General features: G+C 39.9%; 2 protein-coding genes across 14 annotated transcripts in view; both read left to right on the top strand.

Annotated features, from left to right (window-relative positions):
- The window catches only part of myo3a (myosin IIIA), a 58,239-nt gene extending 55,819 nt beyond the window's left edge, over positions 1-2,420 (top strand). For 10 of the 12 annotated variants that reach the window (XM_034861559.1, XM_034861557.1, XM_034861554.1 and 7 more), the window contains 2 exons: positions 152-397; positions 1,749-2,420. In XM_034861559.1, coding sequence (XP_034717450.1) covers positions 152-397; positions 1,749-1,866 — 364 coding nt within the window. In that variant the 3' untranslated portion in view covers positions 1,867-2,420. The remainder of the gene's footprint in view (positions 1-151; positions 398-1,748) is intronic. The other 2 variants (XM_034861561.1, XM_034861563.1) reach the window with 2 other exon arrangements.
- Positions 2,421-3,397: 977 nt separating this feature from the next.
- Positions 3,398-17,359, top strand: gad2 (glutamate decarboxylase 2). Of its 2 annotated transcripts, XM_034861565.1 has the most exons (17): positions 3,398-3,618; positions 4,143-4,367; positions 4,686-4,748; positions 4,914-5,060; positions 5,799-6,032; positions 7,532-7,622; positions 8,455-8,567; positions 9,034-9,149; positions 9,568-9,647; positions 10,203-10,257; positions 10,431-10,547; positions 11,746-11,810; positions 11,909-11,987; positions 12,077-12,226; positions 12,853-12,960; positions 14,383-14,472; positions 16,404-17,359. In XM_034861565.1, the coding sequence occupies exons 2-17, from the start codon at positions 4,289-4,291 to the stop codon at positions 16,575-16,577; spliced, it is 1,761 nt and encodes a 586-aa protein (XP_034717456.1). In that variant the 5' UTR covers positions 3,398-3,618; positions 4,143-4,288; the 3' UTR covers positions 16,578-17,359. The 2 variants fall into 2 exon arrangements, with proteins under 2 accessions (XP_034717456.1, XP_034717455.1); XM_034861564.1 differs by lacking the exon at positions 3,398-3,618 and having other exon boundaries at positions 3,684-4,367.
- Positions 17,360-18,091: the final 732 nt, after the last annotated feature.

The raw sequence follows: 18,091 nt of genomic DNA, 5'->3' as shown, positions 1-18,091 counted from the left end.
CAAAAGGAGGAAAATCAAACCAAGTTATATATTTAAGAGATAGCACCGTCACTTCAGACTGGTATTTCGTATTGGTCACCAGACTTATATAAACAATCACCACAAAGTCTGTCCTCCTAACATCCATGTATCCCCTCTGTTTGTGCTCCAGTCCAGGGAAGCTGCTGGATGTGGATGACCACTACTACCGGGAACTGTCCACCAGCAGGTCTGAACCCTGCATCTCCACAGAGGATACGTCACCCAGCAGCATGCCAGAGAGAAGGCAGTCTACAGAGAGGAGCGGCTTCATGGACAGGAAGCAGTCTACGGAGCTGACACCAGCAGCCGCCAGTAGACAGACCAGAGAGAGGGCCGTCACTGAACCAGAGCCTCCCAAACCTGTCAGGGACAACAGGTGTGTTCTTGTCCCCTATGTGCTTTATATATAAAAAAGCAATGATTCAAATAGTCAGAGAAGCGGTTTTAGAAAGATACAACTATGAATCCTGGAAAAAAGTCCATCAATGGTCCAGAAAAGAGCAACAATTTAGAGCTCCACCAATTACTTTGGGAGCCACACTGTATAGTATACAAACAGACACCGAGATCCCCATTATCATGGTTTCCGGTTTTAATGACGCACACTGTTCTTGTTCTATTTCATGGCAAAATGATCTAACTCAAAGGTCCTCTTACCGACGCCTCATGGTCAAGGTTGTGAATGGCCTCTTCGATGTTTATCCAGCTGTCTACTGATTTAATGCCTGTGTACCGTGGCTTCATGATACAACATACTTAATGTATCTGTAGGATGACTTTGCTGCTGGTTCACAAAGTAAAAGTTGTGCTGTAAAATTGTGTTGTTGTTTTTTTTACTAGATTGATTTAAAATGTTGCACTCAGTCATATTTGAGTAAGTTCACATGCACACAGTCCCGCCATCACTGCAAATACTGAGTTAAAAGCAAGCGTTTTAATGCATTTATCCACTGTATGGTACGGCTCTGCTTGGTTCAAATCACTTTTTTGGTGCCAGTGCTTTTCTCTTTTGTCTTTTTTTCTACTGACATGACAACCAAACAACAGTAACATCAGCACTTTGTCAATAGTATTGTAAGTAGTCTACGGCATAGTTTTGCAGGCTCCCATTTTTATTATATCTTGGTCTAGTGAATATATAAATTACTGTTGCAATGGACTGAAGCTTGTCTATTTAAAAGCGGGTTTATGTTCCATGTTGCGTTACAGATAAATCTCTCTGACCAATCAGTCTGTAGTGTTTTAACTCCACCTTTTAGTATTGGTTAAGCTCAATTAAAACCTTGACTGAGTTAGTACCAAAAAAGTACCAAGTACTATCCTTACCTTTTGCTAATTCAAATGCGAAAACTACCGCTCTGCTATGTATGAGAGTGGCATTTGTGAGGTTCCTGCACCTATATGACCTGCACCTTTGTTTTTTCCAAAAATGCCACACCTACATTTCACATTCTTGGTGGTGAAAGAGACAAATCCAAGCACAAATTCCATCTGTTTTCCAGTCCTGCCTGGCCACTGCCTCAGACAGCCCGCGCACATGATAAATGGCCGCTGAAGATGATAAACAAAATGAAATATTTCGCCTGAAAATACATCTGTTCAACTCCTTTGTCATTCTGTTGTTGGTATAAATCTTTCAAACCATCTATTGTTGCTTTTCCTTATTTTTTCTTCTACTTTGCACTCTATCTTTGTGTTCACTGATCTCTCTTGTGTTGCGTTAACAGGCGCTCAGTTCCCAGAATGCCCTCCACAGAGAGTCGGACTGAGGACAATCCGTATGACTTCAGACACATTCTGAGGAAGACTTCCCAGAGACGAAGGCTCATCAAACACTACAAATGAATGAACCGTTTTAGCCATTTGGCAAATAATCTGTGTCAATGTATTATCATATATCATGCTATGTGATGTACGAGTATTTTAATTCGATACAGCTTCTTTAAAGAACCTTGAGGAAAATGAAAAGCACTGACTGCATTGATTATAATTATGATCAATATCAGTCTAATGACTCTAAATGCAGCATAGACAGTATATGGGTACTTGTAAATAGTAAAATGCTATACCTTTAATACTGTAAATGAAGGTTTTGTTTATGTGACTTGTAAATTAGACGTTGCTACATTTGCTCATTTTGCTGCTTTAATTTCCCTTCTGGGCAAATATTGTGTTTGAGGTTGTGCATATCCATTTAACCATCAAATAGAATTGTATAAAATATATACAGATCATGTAAATACAAAAGCCATCATTACTTTGCATTTTAATCCATTTTGAAAGATGTATCTTTTGGAAAAAAGCTGCTTTGGTGTTGTTACTTTGTAAATGTTCAACTCTCCTCTGCTGTTATCTCTGTTTTGTTCATTTAAATGTAACTTATATCAAATTCCTTGTGATGTTCTATTTATATCGGGTTTAGCATAGTTGCCCCCATGCAACCTAAAATCATTTGGAAGTGCTGGTATGCTATGCTGTACTTCCTCCTTAACGATAACCAAGCTGTTTTACTGTCTTTCGTACCCCGTTTCCACACCCAAATATGACTACATTCATGTAGTTATTTTGTGGTGAAAAGAAAAAAAGGCCCCAGGATATCAGATATCTTCTTTTCCACAACTCTTATCTTACTATTATCTACTTTTCCATATTGGCTTTAAAATTTCTTTGAAATTCAACTTCTGACTTTTAAATGAAGTAAACCCCACAGGGAGCGTTAGTGGATGCCCAACTACATGCTGACTGCACACACTGGCACAAAAGAGACTACACTGGGATAGATTCCCATCTCCACAAAACCCCACACATGGATGAGAAGGTATAGAAAATGCTTGGATGGGCGATCCTATAGAAAGAAAGAACAAGATTGTTTAAAGTTAATTAGTATCAGAGAAAGTCTACAACTAAAATGAATTAAATCAATGTATGCCTCTTTGGAGAACTACAGACTTACTGCAAGTCCAAACGCACATTTTTGAGTAATATCATGGCTTTGCCAAACGGCTCGGTTTATTTTAATGAATCTTTTGTCACATTAAATGGTTGTACACTATTGCATTCATATTCATAACAGATGTGGCTGAGGCTAGCTCTCATGCCCGCAGGCTCCCTTTGCTCTCGTTCGTGTTTAAACGATGAGAAAACATTGCAGAACATGACTGTTGGATTGTAAAATTGCAATTTGAAATAAGGCTCTGATACTATTTAAATTGATATTATCTTTGTTTGTTTTTTACCTATCCAAAATCTACAAACCAGTGTCCATCCATTTTTATCATAGTTTAGGGTAGGACAATTGGATATCTTGATTCTTGAAGAAAGTCCTGGATAATCATATTTATGTGCGACAAAAAAACATATACATGCAACATTACCTGCAACAAGTAAACTGCAGTAAGTAAACAAGTAACTAGTAATAAATACTTTTGGAATAAGGAGCCCCAACACTGACAGCAGAGAGAGACCAATGCGCACCAAGTCTCCTTGCCGCTCCACTGCTTCCTCCACCATGCGCGCAATCAGAGCAGCCGGTCTCTAAGAAATAGGTCTGCAATTGCCAGCAGATGTATTAGTGTGCGTTCACTGTCTGCATGGAGGGTAAGTTCAGCGCGCAGGGGACTAATGTTGAGTATGGATGGATGTATGGATGTATGTATGTATGTATGTATGTATCTAGTCACGACGTAACGCAGTTCGTCATGACCTGAAGTGAATCACGATGGGATTGCTTTAGTGACGTGGAATTAAGGTTAGATGCAATTAGGCATGGCGTGTAAGAGCTGCTTATTTACCAGCAGCTGAAGCATAAAGCTGCTCATTGATCCCACTTCTCATCACCTATTTTTTGGGCTATTTGTGTATACATGTTCATCCAGGGCAGAAACCTCCCCGCGGATTTTTTCAACCTGAACTCGAGCTCTATATTTATGTAGTGAGGAGCGCGTGGTGCGCTGACTGAGTGCGCCGCTGAAGTCCAGCGGATTTCTCTGAGAGGACGCTGCTCTTTGCTTAGTGCACCTGTGGACGACTGCAAAAATAGCCCAGTGGACGCCTTTTGTATTTCTATTTCTTTTATTTTACCAAAGCCGTTTTATTATTAGGTTTTTTTTCTTCTTCTGCAGCCCAAAGCGTATATCGGATGCACGGCTGGGTTTCCAGCAGTCGGAGAGCTCTGGTCAGATTCAGCACCACATCAGCTTTGGACAGCTCCGCGTGGATGGGCTCTGTCGGTCTCCGTGTCTCCAGCAGCTCCTAAATACCGGCAGCAATGGCATCGCAGGGTTTCTGGTCTCTTGGCGGAGATAATGCGGGGGCCAATAATACCGGGAGTCAGAGCCCCAGTACACGTGAGTGCCTTTTTGTCTTCAAACCACCTCTGATGGACCGGCAGCTCTAATTCCAGAGCATTGTCTCACGCAGAGTGCGCTGCTTTCTGTGTCACTGCCGCCGAATTAAAATCCAAACAGGCCTGATGAATCCATAGTCGAAAACATCTGCTTTTACACCTTTTCTCGTTTCACCCTGCAGGATGCAAGAATTTCATCTAAAAGTGCTCTTGTACTGTAACTTGCGGGGCGCTTTTGTATTTCGGCTTCTATCTTAAAGTTGGACTCTGAACCTGAAGCCTGTTCATCCTTATTTGATTTATCCCCTCTCTGTTCCAGCCAGGGCTTGGTGCCAAGCGGCTGCCCAGAAATTATCCGGAGGAATTGGATCGAAATTATGTGGTATGTTGTTTCACAGCGGAGGGAGTGTGGGGTTGGGGGTGGGGGGGGGAGGTGGAAAGCTATTTGGGCGACGCGCCCGTTATCTCCACCATTAGCCTATTTACAGCCCGGCCTTGTCGAAAGGGTAATAACAAATATCTCAATGCTGCTCTGTGTTGTCCAAAGCGCTGCTCAATGTCGGGGAAGTGGAGAAGCCCGCCGAGCCGGCCGCCAAGCAGCCGCCGGAGACCGAGGCAGCTGGCACCTGCGGCTGCAACAAATCTTGCAACTGCACCAAAGCAGCTGTGGTCTTCTCCGACCTCTATTCAACAGGTATTAAAGCATGCTGCAAACCTGGATCTTAAACCGTGTCGGACTGCTGATCCGTCTCATTGAGTCCCAGCGTGGCCTTGCCTTGGTTTTGTGGGATTCCTTCAGTGTAAAAATACCATAAACATTCTTTTCTGTTTTTAATAAATGGAAAAGCATACATACATGCATTGACATTTTACAAATCGACTTTTATGTCATATTGATCTTTCAATAATCTGTATGTCGTATTGATCTTTAAATAGGTGGTCCGCTTTATTATTTGTTCCCCGCGTGGAAAAATAGGGTACACGTGAAGGGAAAAAATAGAAACAAAGGGCAGAATATATGTCTATGTCTATTTGGATGAAATCAGGCAGTACCTGTAGGCTACCCATTCATTTTGATTGGATAGCTGTAATATTGAGGTGGTTATGGTGAGCATTTTTTGCAGTTTTTCTGAGAGGTCACCTTCAGCAGAGCAGACTCTCCTGTTATGAGGCGTCGCAGAAACTTCCTAAACTCTCCTTTATCAAAGTCCATTTTTAGATCTGTTAAAAAAAATAAAATACGAAACGCGGGCTTTTTGTCCTGTTTGTAGGCCTGCAGGATATTTTCATACGGCAAAAAAACTAAACAAATAAGAGCCAACACATATGTATCTTAATGTTTACGAGGCTCCTCTCCTCTCCACAGACACATTAATCCCCAAATGTCTCCCTGCTGCTGCTTTAACTCATTTATTGTTTTGATTCTTTACAGACCTGTTACCTGCCATGGACAGTGACGCCAAAACAATGACCTTCCTGCAGGAAGTTGTGGATATTTTACTGGCCTACATCGTGGAGTCTTTCGACCGGGACACGAAGGTTATTGATTTTCATTATCCAAACGAGCTGCTCCAGATGAACAACTGGGAGCTGCAGGGCGAGCCGGCCTCTCTGGATGATATCTTGATCAGCTGTCGCGCGACTCTCAAATACGCCATCAAAACAGGTCAGGCCTGGCTGTTGGGCACATGCTTGATAAATAACCTGCTTTATTTCTGACTTTATAAAAAAAAACTGCTGTTTCAGTTCGGCATGTTAGGAAATATCTCCCCTTTACATCTGCGCCTTTTTAAATCCATTTTGTACAGGCCTGATACCTGGCCTGCTGCCTTTCATGTCGAAATCCTAAAATACATTTGATATCATGAACAGAAATATTGTCAAACATTTACAGGGGAAATATCTCTAAATAGCACATAGCCCTAAATTATAACACTGAAAAACTAAAACAGCAAAAAATGATCAAATATATCAGAAAATCACTAATTGGCCAATACGAGGTGAATAGACGTTTTTCTTGAAGGTTCTACTTCAGACATGTACATAGCGGCCCAGTGAAGACAGAATACAGCCTGTGATGAACAAATAAAAAAAATAGATGTGATGTCTTTCAAAAATCAGGCTGGAAATTGTCCTCCTCCCCTCCTCCTCCTCCTCCTCCTCCTCCTCCTCCTCCTGACCACCAGACCGATACATGCAGTGACGCAGTAAATCTGGTAAACCAAGTGAGAGATAATAAGCTAATAACCAGGCTTCACAGGCCAGGACCATTATTCTCTCCTCACTGACACAGGAGAATTTTCACAGCACAACACAGATTTCATCGCCTCAAATAAACAAATCCAGATATAGCCTGTATATTTTAAGGATGTATTGGCCAAATTTGACTTTAACCCCTGTTATACAACATTACATAAACTACACATAACAGATATGAGGACAAGTTTTAATTGTGTTATGTATCAACAATTATAACATCTCCCATGGAGATGTTATTTACTGTTTTGTCAATATTGTCATAATGTCAGTCACTATCTATACACCTACGTGCACTTATGGGAAGAATTGTACAGAAGTTGTTGACATATGAATTTACAATTACATTATAGTGTGTTATAAATAGTTTTGTGTATTTAAACGTTTATGAATGATTGCTAAATCGGAAGTGTTAAATTAAAGTGTTACATGGCATGTTTATAATATAAAATAAAGGAACATAAAAGTGTTAAAGCTAGACATGCATTATGAATAACCTTGTTTAGGAAACATTTAAATTTAAGTATTTAAAAAAAAAAAGCATCCACATTCAATTTACTAATTTTCCAAGCTTCTGGTTTTTTTTATGTTTTCTGTATTATATAAAACACAAAATGTGGGAAAACTCAATTTGGGCATGTTTATACTCTCCACTGAATTTCTACTACATTTCCCATGCAGCACCAAATGCTTTCATTATTTGTCAAGATGACTTCAAACGTCACTGCAGCTGCATTTCTAACCTGCAATTAAAGTGTTTAGAAGATGACAGCTTCTCTGCCTTTTGCTCAAAACTCAGTATCAACACATAAATAGCATATTTCAATTTTCCTTGGATGAGATCAAATGATCAGAATTTCAGTCTCACACCCTTCCTCTCTCATTTTGCCTTTGCTTCTGTTCCTTCAGCCCACCCCAGGTACTTCAATCAGCTCTCTACAGGATTAGACATGGTTGGACTAGCAGCTGATTGGCTAACATCCACTGCCAACACCAATATGTAAGTATGTGGTCCATGCTTCATCATGATTAAAAATGGTGCTAATAATAATGACAATGAATTCCATTTCCGGTCCGTCCATATGCTGTCTGCACGAGCTGATAGTGGCTCCTTTTTTTCACTCAATCGTGGCAAATGAAAAGGGTGAAATGAAAGGCAGACCCCCTCCTTACACCCCCCACCCCCTTCCCATTGCACCCCTCCCACCTCTGCCTTTTATCCCTCCCCCTCATGTCCAATCTCTATTGGGATTCAAGGGGAGAAAATTTGCCCTGAAATTACATTCACACTAATCTGAAGCTAATTTTGGCGTGTGTTTTTGGGGTGATAAGCTCTACAAGAATCAGCCTTGGCAACTGTGGGGCCCTGCAAAATAAGCCTGCTCTTGACACAGGGGTTTTAAAAATACTGCAGCTAAAAAACCTAACCATGTAGAAAAATATGTCACGGGGCGCATGTGGTAAATGTATTTTTTTAGTGCAGCCACGATAATGAAAATGTGAGACTTCTGTACAACAGAGAGATCATTTGGGTCTATGAAATGTGGCCTGCAATGTGGGAAAAATAAATGGATGCTCTTACATTTTTTCAAGAAATGAAGGTGGAGCTTTTACAATTGACCATGACTCCACATGTTGAGTACACAAAATATTTGTTTTTACCCTTTAAGACTTTGAATGATTTAGGGGTTTATTTACCTGTGAAAGAGCCATCAATTTAAACACCCATACTGCAGGGATAGAAATGTGGGTTTACTGGCTATTTTTGGGGGGATGAGTCATTGAATTTTGTTGTGCAACCAACATCGTGTGATTCCACTTGTGTAATGCAGGTTCACCTATGAGGTGGCTCCTGTCTTTGTGCTGCTGGAATACGTCACTCTGAAGAAGATGAGGGAGATTATTGGCTGGCCGGATGGGCGAGGAGATGGCATTTTCTCTCCTGGTATGTCAGGCAACGCCAATCCCACCACCCCTCTGTTTCACTGAAAATGGAACTGCCTGTGTGTGTGTGTGTGTGTGTGTGTGTGTTATAATGTGTAAATTAGCATTCTGATGATATAAATGGAACTCGTTTCAAACCCAATTAGCATAATATCATTTAGCCTCCCCCTTCTAGTCACCCTCCAATCTTTAATTTCTCCCATGCTTTTCTGTTTGACATGTGACAAACGAGCATTAGGAGAATTTGATGAAAAAGACTGTGATTGGCTCTGACACGGTGGACAGTCGGATGCTGTGTCATCCCTCGATACGCTGTAAACAAAGGATTTTTGTTGTTGTTGTTTGATTATTTAAAACACGCAAAGACGTTTTTTTAACTCTGTTCTGAAGCGCTGCATCATCCCCATGAGACTTGCCAGTTGTGACACTGAGTGGCTGTGAAGCACTGAGCCCTGTCTGTCCTCTAGGTGGGGCCATTTCTAACATGTATGCCATGCTGCTGGCTCGCTTCAAGATGTTTCCTGAAGTGAAGGAGAAAGGAATGTCATCTGTTCCCAGACTGGTGGCCTTCACATCCGAACATGTAGGCATTTGGTTTCAATTCAATTGTCATTATGTGTCTCATTGAATCAGATAAGTAGCATTGATCACTATTTGAACAATTTTTTTGAATCAAAAGTCAAAGATCTTCCTCTCTGCTGCAGGAATAACTTCAAATAGCAAAAGCACATTAGCTGTGGCTGTGCCTGATGTGTGTTTGTGTCACGCTAATATAAAGTGTATCAGACGAAGAAGGACACAAAGTGACTGGTGGTTCTGTCACATTGTATGTCACCTCCTTCATCTTTAAAGGACATTTGAAAAATGCTGTGGGCAAAAAAACACAACATCAAACCTGTTTGATACATTTTTTATATAAATAAAACGTCCCATCTCCCCCTCTCTCCTGTATCCTGGAGTACAGTTGGTTGAACACAATCTTTTCTCTGTCATCTTTTTAGAGCCATTTTTCGATCAAAAAAGGTGCGGCGGCTCTCGGCATCGGGACAGAGAGTGTGATCTGCATCAAAGCAGATGAAAGGTAAAGTCAGCCTCAAATTAAATCTGCTTCTACTCCCCTACATTTACACCACAGCTGTAGTTACTAGTTACTTTGCAGATTAATATTTGACCTAAAAAGACATGTGGTAGGCTTATAAAAGATCAACGAGCGAACCAACAAGAAATTAGTGTCTAGTTTGGGCCCTTTTTGAACCTTCAGATGTCTGTGAGAGCCATTTGCCTTCTCCACTTCTCATTTAAATGACAGATTGAGGCTCAAGGAGGTAACATGATCAAATATTTCAGCAAAGATTTTAAAAACGTCCCAAAAAATGAAAACCTTCATATAGCAGAATCTTTTTTTTCTCTCCCATTAAATTTGTACCAACAGTTTTGTTGTCATTTCTTTGAACCCCTCATGGGGGCAGCAGAAACTAGGCACTATAGCTTTAAGTAGGATTTTAACTGCAGGATATTTAGTTGTAATGGAGTGTTTTTACATAGTTGTATTGGTACTTTCACAAAAGTAAATGATCTGAATACTTCTTCTACCACTACAAGTCAAGACGCAACTGAAGCTTTTTTACTATTGCAGTGGCAAATTGATCCCAAGTGACCTTGAGAGGAGAATACTGGAGGCAAAACAGAAGGTAACAATAATAACACAGCTATAAATACTAAAATACATAAACGTTGCAGACATAACTTCATACAGACAGATTTTCTGGTATTCAGTCGACTGAAACCGCGCTGATGATGAAACATATTTCCACCGTTATAAGCTGCTTTTAATTACGAGGAGGTTTTGTTTGTGCTTCTGCAGGGTTTTGTTCCTTTCTTTGTAAGTGCAACTGCTGGAACTACGGTGTACGGAGCTTTTGACCCTCTCATTGCCATTTCTGACATCTGCAAAAAGTACAACATCTGGATGCACGTTGATGTGAGTAACACAAATTGACTTTTTGGATGGAATCTGCATACAAATCTCCTGTTGACTCAATTAAAAACTCCGTCCGTGATGCACGATATCTCTCCACAGTAGGGGTTTAGTGAAAGAAAACACAGAAATACTGAGCTCAACGGTGAGTTTGACAAATCTATTATGTCTGTTTCGCCTCTAACTGCTGGCGTTTGACCCAGATAGGAGCCAGCCATTTCCTATCTAACACTGGGGATTAGAAAAACTGGAACAGAGGCTGTAAATCATCTCCTACCCTGACTTTGCCATCATGGGCTCTCTCACTAAAGGAACTCTATCCATTAATGAAGGTGATTTAGTCTTGACAGGGGGACACCTCTATTAAGAGACATAAATGGCCTTATCTATCATTCCTCAACTGGCTGAGATGGGAAAAATCACATCCTGCCTTTTAGTGTTGTGGCACTTGCTGCTTTTTGTTTGGATGTTGTGGATGCAGCTTCCCATGAAATAAGAGTGGTGGGTGGCCTTCTTAACTCTCAGTAGTAAACATTATGAGGTCCAGAAATCCTTTGATTTTTGGAGAAAAAAAAACACATCTACACAAGCTTCTGACATTTAGACATTTTTGAAATGTGCCCATGTTTTAACTGAAAAATAAGATCCTCATGTTGAACTAAATCTCCTCAGTTCTGTTCATAATTCTTTTTTATTTAATTTTATTCTTTGTGTGTTCTGAGGCACTTTTATGACCAACTCGGGGAGGCAGTCAGTCCGACTGCCTTTTTTGCTGACGGTTGGCCGTCTGATTGGTGTGTCAGAGCCTCACAGTGGGTAGCCAGTTCAGCGGGCGTAGCCAACAACATGTGACTTATTTAAACCAAGAGAGAGGGCTGCACATCAGGAAGAGAGGAGCATGAGTTTGCAGTGTGTCCAGTGATTGTGTCGCACGGTGGTGTGAGGTCCTTTGTTACCAGCAAAACAAGACGTTTCCACTCTTTTTTATAAAAACTTCAGGATCCATAGGATGGTTTCTTCAAAGTCATTTATTTAAAAATCAAACCTGTCCCTTTTGCACAGCAGTATAAAAATTGACTAAAAAGACTTATACAGCTGGTTTCACAGACTGAGTAGTGACTTGACTTTGCATCTAAAGTGAAATGTCCCTCAAATCAAAGGTTGAACCTATGTTTTACTTGTCACCTGTCTGTCCTGTTAGGGTGCGTGGGGAGGAAGTCTCCTCATGTCCCGGAGGCACAGGTGGAAGCTGGATGGAGTTGAGAGGCAAGTGACATTTATTCGGTCGGGTGAAGACAATGCGACAAGAAGCTAATGAGCATTTGAGGTCACGGTGCACTGTGATTGTTTTCTGTTGGCTGCAGGGCCAATTCGGTAACATGGAACCCACACAAGATGATGTCAGTCCCTCTGCAGTGTTCAGCCCTGCTGGTCAGAGAGGAGGTAGGCCTCATCGTCACATATTACCTACGTGTCAATATTTGTTTGTTTTCTTGTGGTTAAAAATACACATTGTGGATGTGATTTCACAGGGTTTAATGCAGAACTGCAACCAGATGCACGCCTGCTACCTGTTCCAGCAGGACAAACACTACGACCTGTCCTACGACACCGGAGACAAAGCGCTGCAGTGTGGACGCCACGTAGACATCTTCAAGTTGTGGCTCATGTGGAGAGCTAAGGTAACTGGGACATATGCTCTCTCGCTTATATTTGCATGCAGTTCTTTGAGATGCAGAATGATTTTGTGGTGATGGACGACCTTAAGTTAAGCCTTTAGTCAGTGTGTGATTTCTGCCTTTACTTTATATTACAAAAATAGTATCATCAGCGGTATCAGGGATTTTTTTCCTCCAAAACATAATTTTTTTACTTTTAACTAACGCAGTTTACAGGAAAGAAAATGGAAAATTTCATGTGACTGAAAATTATTTCGCCATAGTATAAAAGTTCCACAAAAGTAAAGACTTATCTCATTTCATTGGAGTCTAAACCTTATTTTGTCTTCTATTCAAGCCCTAATGTGTTGCTTTGATTTTGTTTTGACACTTTTAATGATGCGTTTTGACTTGATTTTTTAAGCATTATACTGTATATGCATGACAGATGTGTTAGTGCCTAGAGAGTGATTTAAATTAACATTTTGGACATTGCTATCCAATTTTCCTACCAAAAAATATGATTTGTGCCTGTCCCTTCTCTTTTTGTTTAGTTGCTAAAATAACTTCAGTTTTACAATAATCACATAACACTCATTAGTTTCAATAGACATTCCAAATCTAACGGATTAAAATCTTTTCTTCCGCAGGGCACCATAGGGTTTGAGGCTCAGATTGACAAGTGTTTGGAGCTTTCGGAGTACCTCTACAACAAGATCAAAGACAGAGAAGGATACGAGATGGTCTTTGATGGGAAAGTATGTCCACATTTTACATTTCACTCTCCACATGGTTATTCATTCGTATAATCAGAGAAAAGTAGCTCACATTACCCCCCGATGCTTCTTCTCCGTGTATTCACTGTCATTATGGGTGACTCCCAGGGTGCTCTTGCTTTGTGTTGGAAGAATGCCATTTTTACCTCTAGCTGCCAATATAATGTGCTGCTATTATGTTAAATGAATAGCATAACGGCCTGTAATTGCTCATATGCATATGAATAGCACTGTGTCCGAAATATCCTCTACTCAGCAAAATTACAACAGCCCAAGCATATGTGGGTATGATGGGGTTATTAAGCTAAAAACTCTCATTATAAAAGGATTGCTAAGACACCCAGAGTCATTTATAGTAAAAGCTCTTTAATACTTAAGGCTTATTGTTTCCTGTTCAGCCAAAAAGGCTAAGAGCATCATAACCCAGAGGGTGATGGGAAAAAGCCAAGTCCTCTGGGCACCGGCCCAGGTGTTCATTTGTCTGTACCTCCCATTGAGCCATTACATCAATCTGATGATGAATATACTACGGTCGAGCCAGCCCGGGCTGGATAAATGAGGCTGGTGTGCATGGCTGGTCAGCTGTTGAATGCTTCATAACTTGCAGGCAGGCTGCTCCAGCAGGAATTCAGATGCCAAAAAATAGAGCTGTGTTGGCTTTCAGACATACAGACTATCTGAGAAGGAGGCAGCTACCTGTCAAATGCTGGGAACCCCTAATGGATTTCTTCTTTGAGTTGTGGAAAGCCATTTTCAAACCCAATTTGATCTGTCTTGGAGAAATGGATGTGCTACGGTTACTTTCAGCACTTTTTTATTTTGGGGTAGCTGTAGGATTTCAGGCAAGGCTGATTAATAACATTGGGTGTGTAATACGTGTTTTCACTATCACGTTTAATTGTGTGTAGAGCTGGGTGGCATTTTAAAATGATCATTATACTATATCATTTATTATATTTGGACACATAGAAAAATATTATTTTTCTATATGTCCAAATATAATAAATTCATGCAAACGCATGTACATTTATTAATTAAACTGATGTTAAAAACAATTATTTACAACTTAAACTGCAAATATTGTTACTTTTTTATTAAAATGTGCTTGTAATCATTTGATTGTGATTAGAACGTCCCTGAAATTATTCTGATATCTTATATTTTTATTTATTGATAAATTAGACAATTCCCGGTGATTGTAATTCTACCACTTTGGGGCGCCAAAGACAAGAAATGTTTAAATTAAAAAAAATAGTGGCTTAAATTCTAACAACTGATTTAAAAAAAAAAAAAACTCATATCATCATGATTGATTATAGTCTGTATGATTGAATTATTCCACCTGAGTCTGCATGTTTTGCTTCATGTGGCATGTTTATTCCTCTCATCTCTGTGTTCCCACAGCCTCAGCACACCAACGTCTGCTTCTGGTACCTCCCTCCTGGGATCCGCTACATGGAGGACAAAGAGGAGAGAAAGAAACACTTACACAAGGTTGGTTAGCGGAGATAAGAAGCCTGACTATGATATCTACTAAAAACACCTTCCACTTCACCTTTTATTTGCCCTACAAGCCCTAATAAGTCATTACTATCCAGCTTGACCATCATATGACCTCCTCATTAGGGACAACATGTATGGCCCCTTATTAAAAAAAAAAAAAAGCTTTGTAAATTGTGAAAGTCTTGGGATGCCCAGGTAGCTCACTTGGCTGAGCGTGCGCCCCGTGTACAAATGCTCAGTTCTTGCTTTTGTGTTTTACTGTAATTTATTGTGCTTTTTGTGATTATCGATTGTTATAATGTGATTATTTATTTGGTCTGTGAAGCTCTTTATGACTCTGTCTGTGATAAGTGCTACATAAATAAGCTTCACTTACTTACTTACTTACTTACTTAGCGCAGCGGCCGCGGGTTTGATCCAACCTGCAGCCTTTTGCAGCGTGTCATTCCCCCTCTCTCTTCCACTTCCTGTCTTAAGCTGTCCTGTCAAATAAAGGCCCACAATGCCCCAAACATAATCTAAGACAAACAATTTGTGACAGTCTTAAAATAAAAGATACAGAGGGGGAGTGAGGCTATTCAGTTAGCTAAAGTGGTGGCCATTCAGAGGATCCCACAGCAGCAGGGGCATGCTAATTGACAATTAGGACAAACAGATGGTGTACGTGCCAGTCATACAAAGAACTCGCTTTCTCTGTAAAACCATTGTTTGTCATACCAAATTAAATGGAGAGATTTCCTTTTGTTTTTGAAAGTTTGATTGAAAAAAAACGCAGTGGATACACTTCACTGCAATGTTTGGACAGCACACGCTTTTTCCACAGACTCAGACACTACAATGATGTAATGTTGAGGAAAAAGTCTATACTGAGGGAGTTTTCCCTTATTTCCATTTATTTTAATGACTACTTCTAAAGGATAACTGGAAAATTGTCAAAAAACTAAGTTGACAGAAATCTGCAGCTGCTGATTGATTATTTTACAGAAACCGCAACAGGGCACCTGTAAGAGATTTAGAAGGAATAAATGACTGTGTAATGAGAGCTACAGTACTGCAGCCTTTACTGTAAGTCCAGTGGTGGAGGAAGTACTTAGTGCCTTAAGTTAAGTATAATCAACAATGCCACAATGTAAAAATACTCTGTTATGAGTATAAGTCCTGGATTGGAAATTTTACCTGACTAAAAGCACCCTGCAAAATGGCCCATTTAAAAAAATCTAATTCAGTCCAGTGTTTGTAAGATGCATGCTATGTAACTTCCTCTGTATCCCCTCGAACTTTACATTTTGTGTGTAGTTTCTTTGAACGATATTTGTATTACAGACAGCAGATTGTTTGAAGAACGACTTACACTCACAATATACTACATACTTTCTAAATCAATTATTTACTGCCAACAGTGTTCAAACTGCATTATTCTCACCTATGCCAGTCATTTGAAAAGAAAATTAATGAGGGAAAATGACATAAACATCAAGACGTAAACAATCAGTTAGAAGGCAAGATGTCTGAGTGTGCAAGGATGGATTGAAGAGAAATCTAGAGACGTATTCAAAGGAATAGTTCGACATTATGAGAAATACGTTTATTCGCATTCTTGCCGAGTATTAGATGAGAAAATCGATACTACTCTGAATGTTTGTCTATGAAGTATAAAGTTGGAGTCAGCAGCTGGTTAGCTTAGCATAAAGACTGAAAACATGGGGAAACAGCTAGCCTGGCTCTGTCCAAGGGGAACAAGCAGCTCAATCTAGAGACACAGCTCCCCCTGGAGCATCTGTTATTCTCACAATTCAGATTCCAAATGTATAAATACAACTGACCTTACAACTCATTTTATTAGTCATCTTATTTGTTTTAGTGGTAGATAGACCTACTCACCAGCCCAAATTAATCCATGCTGTATTTACTGTCTATTTCAGGTGGCTCCAGTGATAAAAGCCAGGATGATGGAGTACGGGACAACCATGGTCAGCTACCAACCACAAGGAGACAAGGTCAACTTTTTCCGCATGGTGATCTCTAATCCTGCCGCTACCTTCCAGGACATCGACTTTCTTATTGAGGAGATTGAACGACTCGGCCAGGATCTATAAGACTCATCCCACCAAGTCCTGTACTTTTCCCCTTGACGGATGAATTGTTTGTGGTGAATGTCCTGGTAAACCTTTTTTTCTCTCTCTCTCTTTCCTCCAAAGTCACATATTTAAGAGTATATTTGAGAAAAAAACATCTACAGATATATCCATACATTATGTATTGTAGCTTTGCCGTGGACTAACTTGGTCCAAAGCTATGTAAAAGTGCTTCTGTCTGACTTTCCTATTGTGCAGTAGATTTCAGAGTAGTGCAAGTGATGTAACTTTATATGTAATTTTTGTGATATGAAATGCTTGTGCATTAGGCCAATGAGGAAGAGTTTTATTTTTTTAATTATTTCTCATTTGCCGAGTATGTTGTTAAGTGCCAAACGTGGTTGTGTTCTATTGTAACTTTACTTATGGTTTAAAACAACAAAAAAACAGTTCACCTTACCTCAGCTTAATCAACTGCCTTTACGTCTGCACATAGTTCTCCTACTCTTGACTGGTGATGCATAGCAGCATGTTAAATAAATACCCATACCAGAACAAGCCGTCATAGGGATTTGGAAATAGGTACAAAATAAGACATTTCCATCATAATTACACAACAGCAAAGTCAATTCCAAGCATTTATTAAGACGTGTGTTTCCATTGTGCATATTGCAGCTTATTACTTCTAATACTTTCTACTCTTTTTACACACACACACACACTTCTTTCTAGTGTATTTAAGGTGAGAAAGGCTTGTTGAATCCATTTTGTTTGATGTCACCAGCTACGGTACATGGACATATCAAAATGGAGACCATTTCCAACCAGGCTGTGTAAATAATGTGCTAAGTATGCTTAACATGTTGTAGTGATGATCTAAAATGATAGTATTAACATTACAAGAATATTACAAGAGGTACCGTTACCATTTTGTTTATTTGAAACCCCATTTTTGCTACAATTAACCAACATTTTTTTAGCCATTCAAAGAATTTGGAGTTTTAAATTGCGTTTCTTTATATTAGTATTTATATATATTTAGTACTTTATATTTGTATCAAATGTTAGTGGCAGAGTCCGCCTTTACGAACGGAATTCAAATTGCATAACAAAACCCACGCACAAGGGGACATTTCCTTTGACCCAATGGATCAATTTGTGATAACAATAAGTATCATGTCAGAGTGTGTGGCACTCAAAACAATGTTAGTCATCATCTTGTTTTTCTGAGAATTGTTTTGTATGAGAAGCAAGGCTGGATTACCAACTGGGCACACTTGCTGTTACCACAATCAAATTTAGAGGATTCGAACTTTAAAGTTTTAAATCCTCTTATCTACAGTAACATTACAAAAAAAAGCTATTTGTCAGGGCTGATTTTGGATGAGTGACTAAAGAAAGATCGAGGAGCTTACAAAAACTGGGAACGGGGCAACAATGGTGTCTTGTCTGAATAAGGGAACTTCACCAGACTTGCAGCTTCTGCATACCTGACATCACTTGCACTAAATCATTGGAGAAGGAGGAGCATCCCT

Source organism: Etheostoma cragini, chromosome 22 (genome assembly GCF_013103735.1).
Source record: "Etheostoma cragini isolate CJK2018 chromosome 22, CSU_Ecrag_1.0, whole genome shotgun sequence".
In the NCBI taxonomy this organism is placed as follows: Eukaryota; Metazoa; Chordata; class Actinopteri; order Perciformes; family Percidae; genus Etheostoma; species Etheostoma cragini.
Note: the sequence above shows the minus strand (reverse complement) of the source record. Positions and strands in the feature narration are given on the sequence as shown.

Coding starts and splice junctions, on each gene's coding strand:
- gad2 (XM_034861565.1), top strand. CDS start 4,289: ATGGCATCGCAGGGTTTCTGGTCTCTTGGCGGAGATAATGCGGGGGCC. Junction 8,568..9,033: donor AGATGGCATTTTCTCTCCTG/GTATGTCAGGCA, acceptor TCTGTCCTCTAG/GTGGGGCCATTTCTAACATG. Junction 11,988..12,076: donor CCCTGCTGGTCAGAGAGGAG/GTAGGCCTCATC, acceptor GTGATTTCACAG/GGTTTAATGCAGAACTGCAA.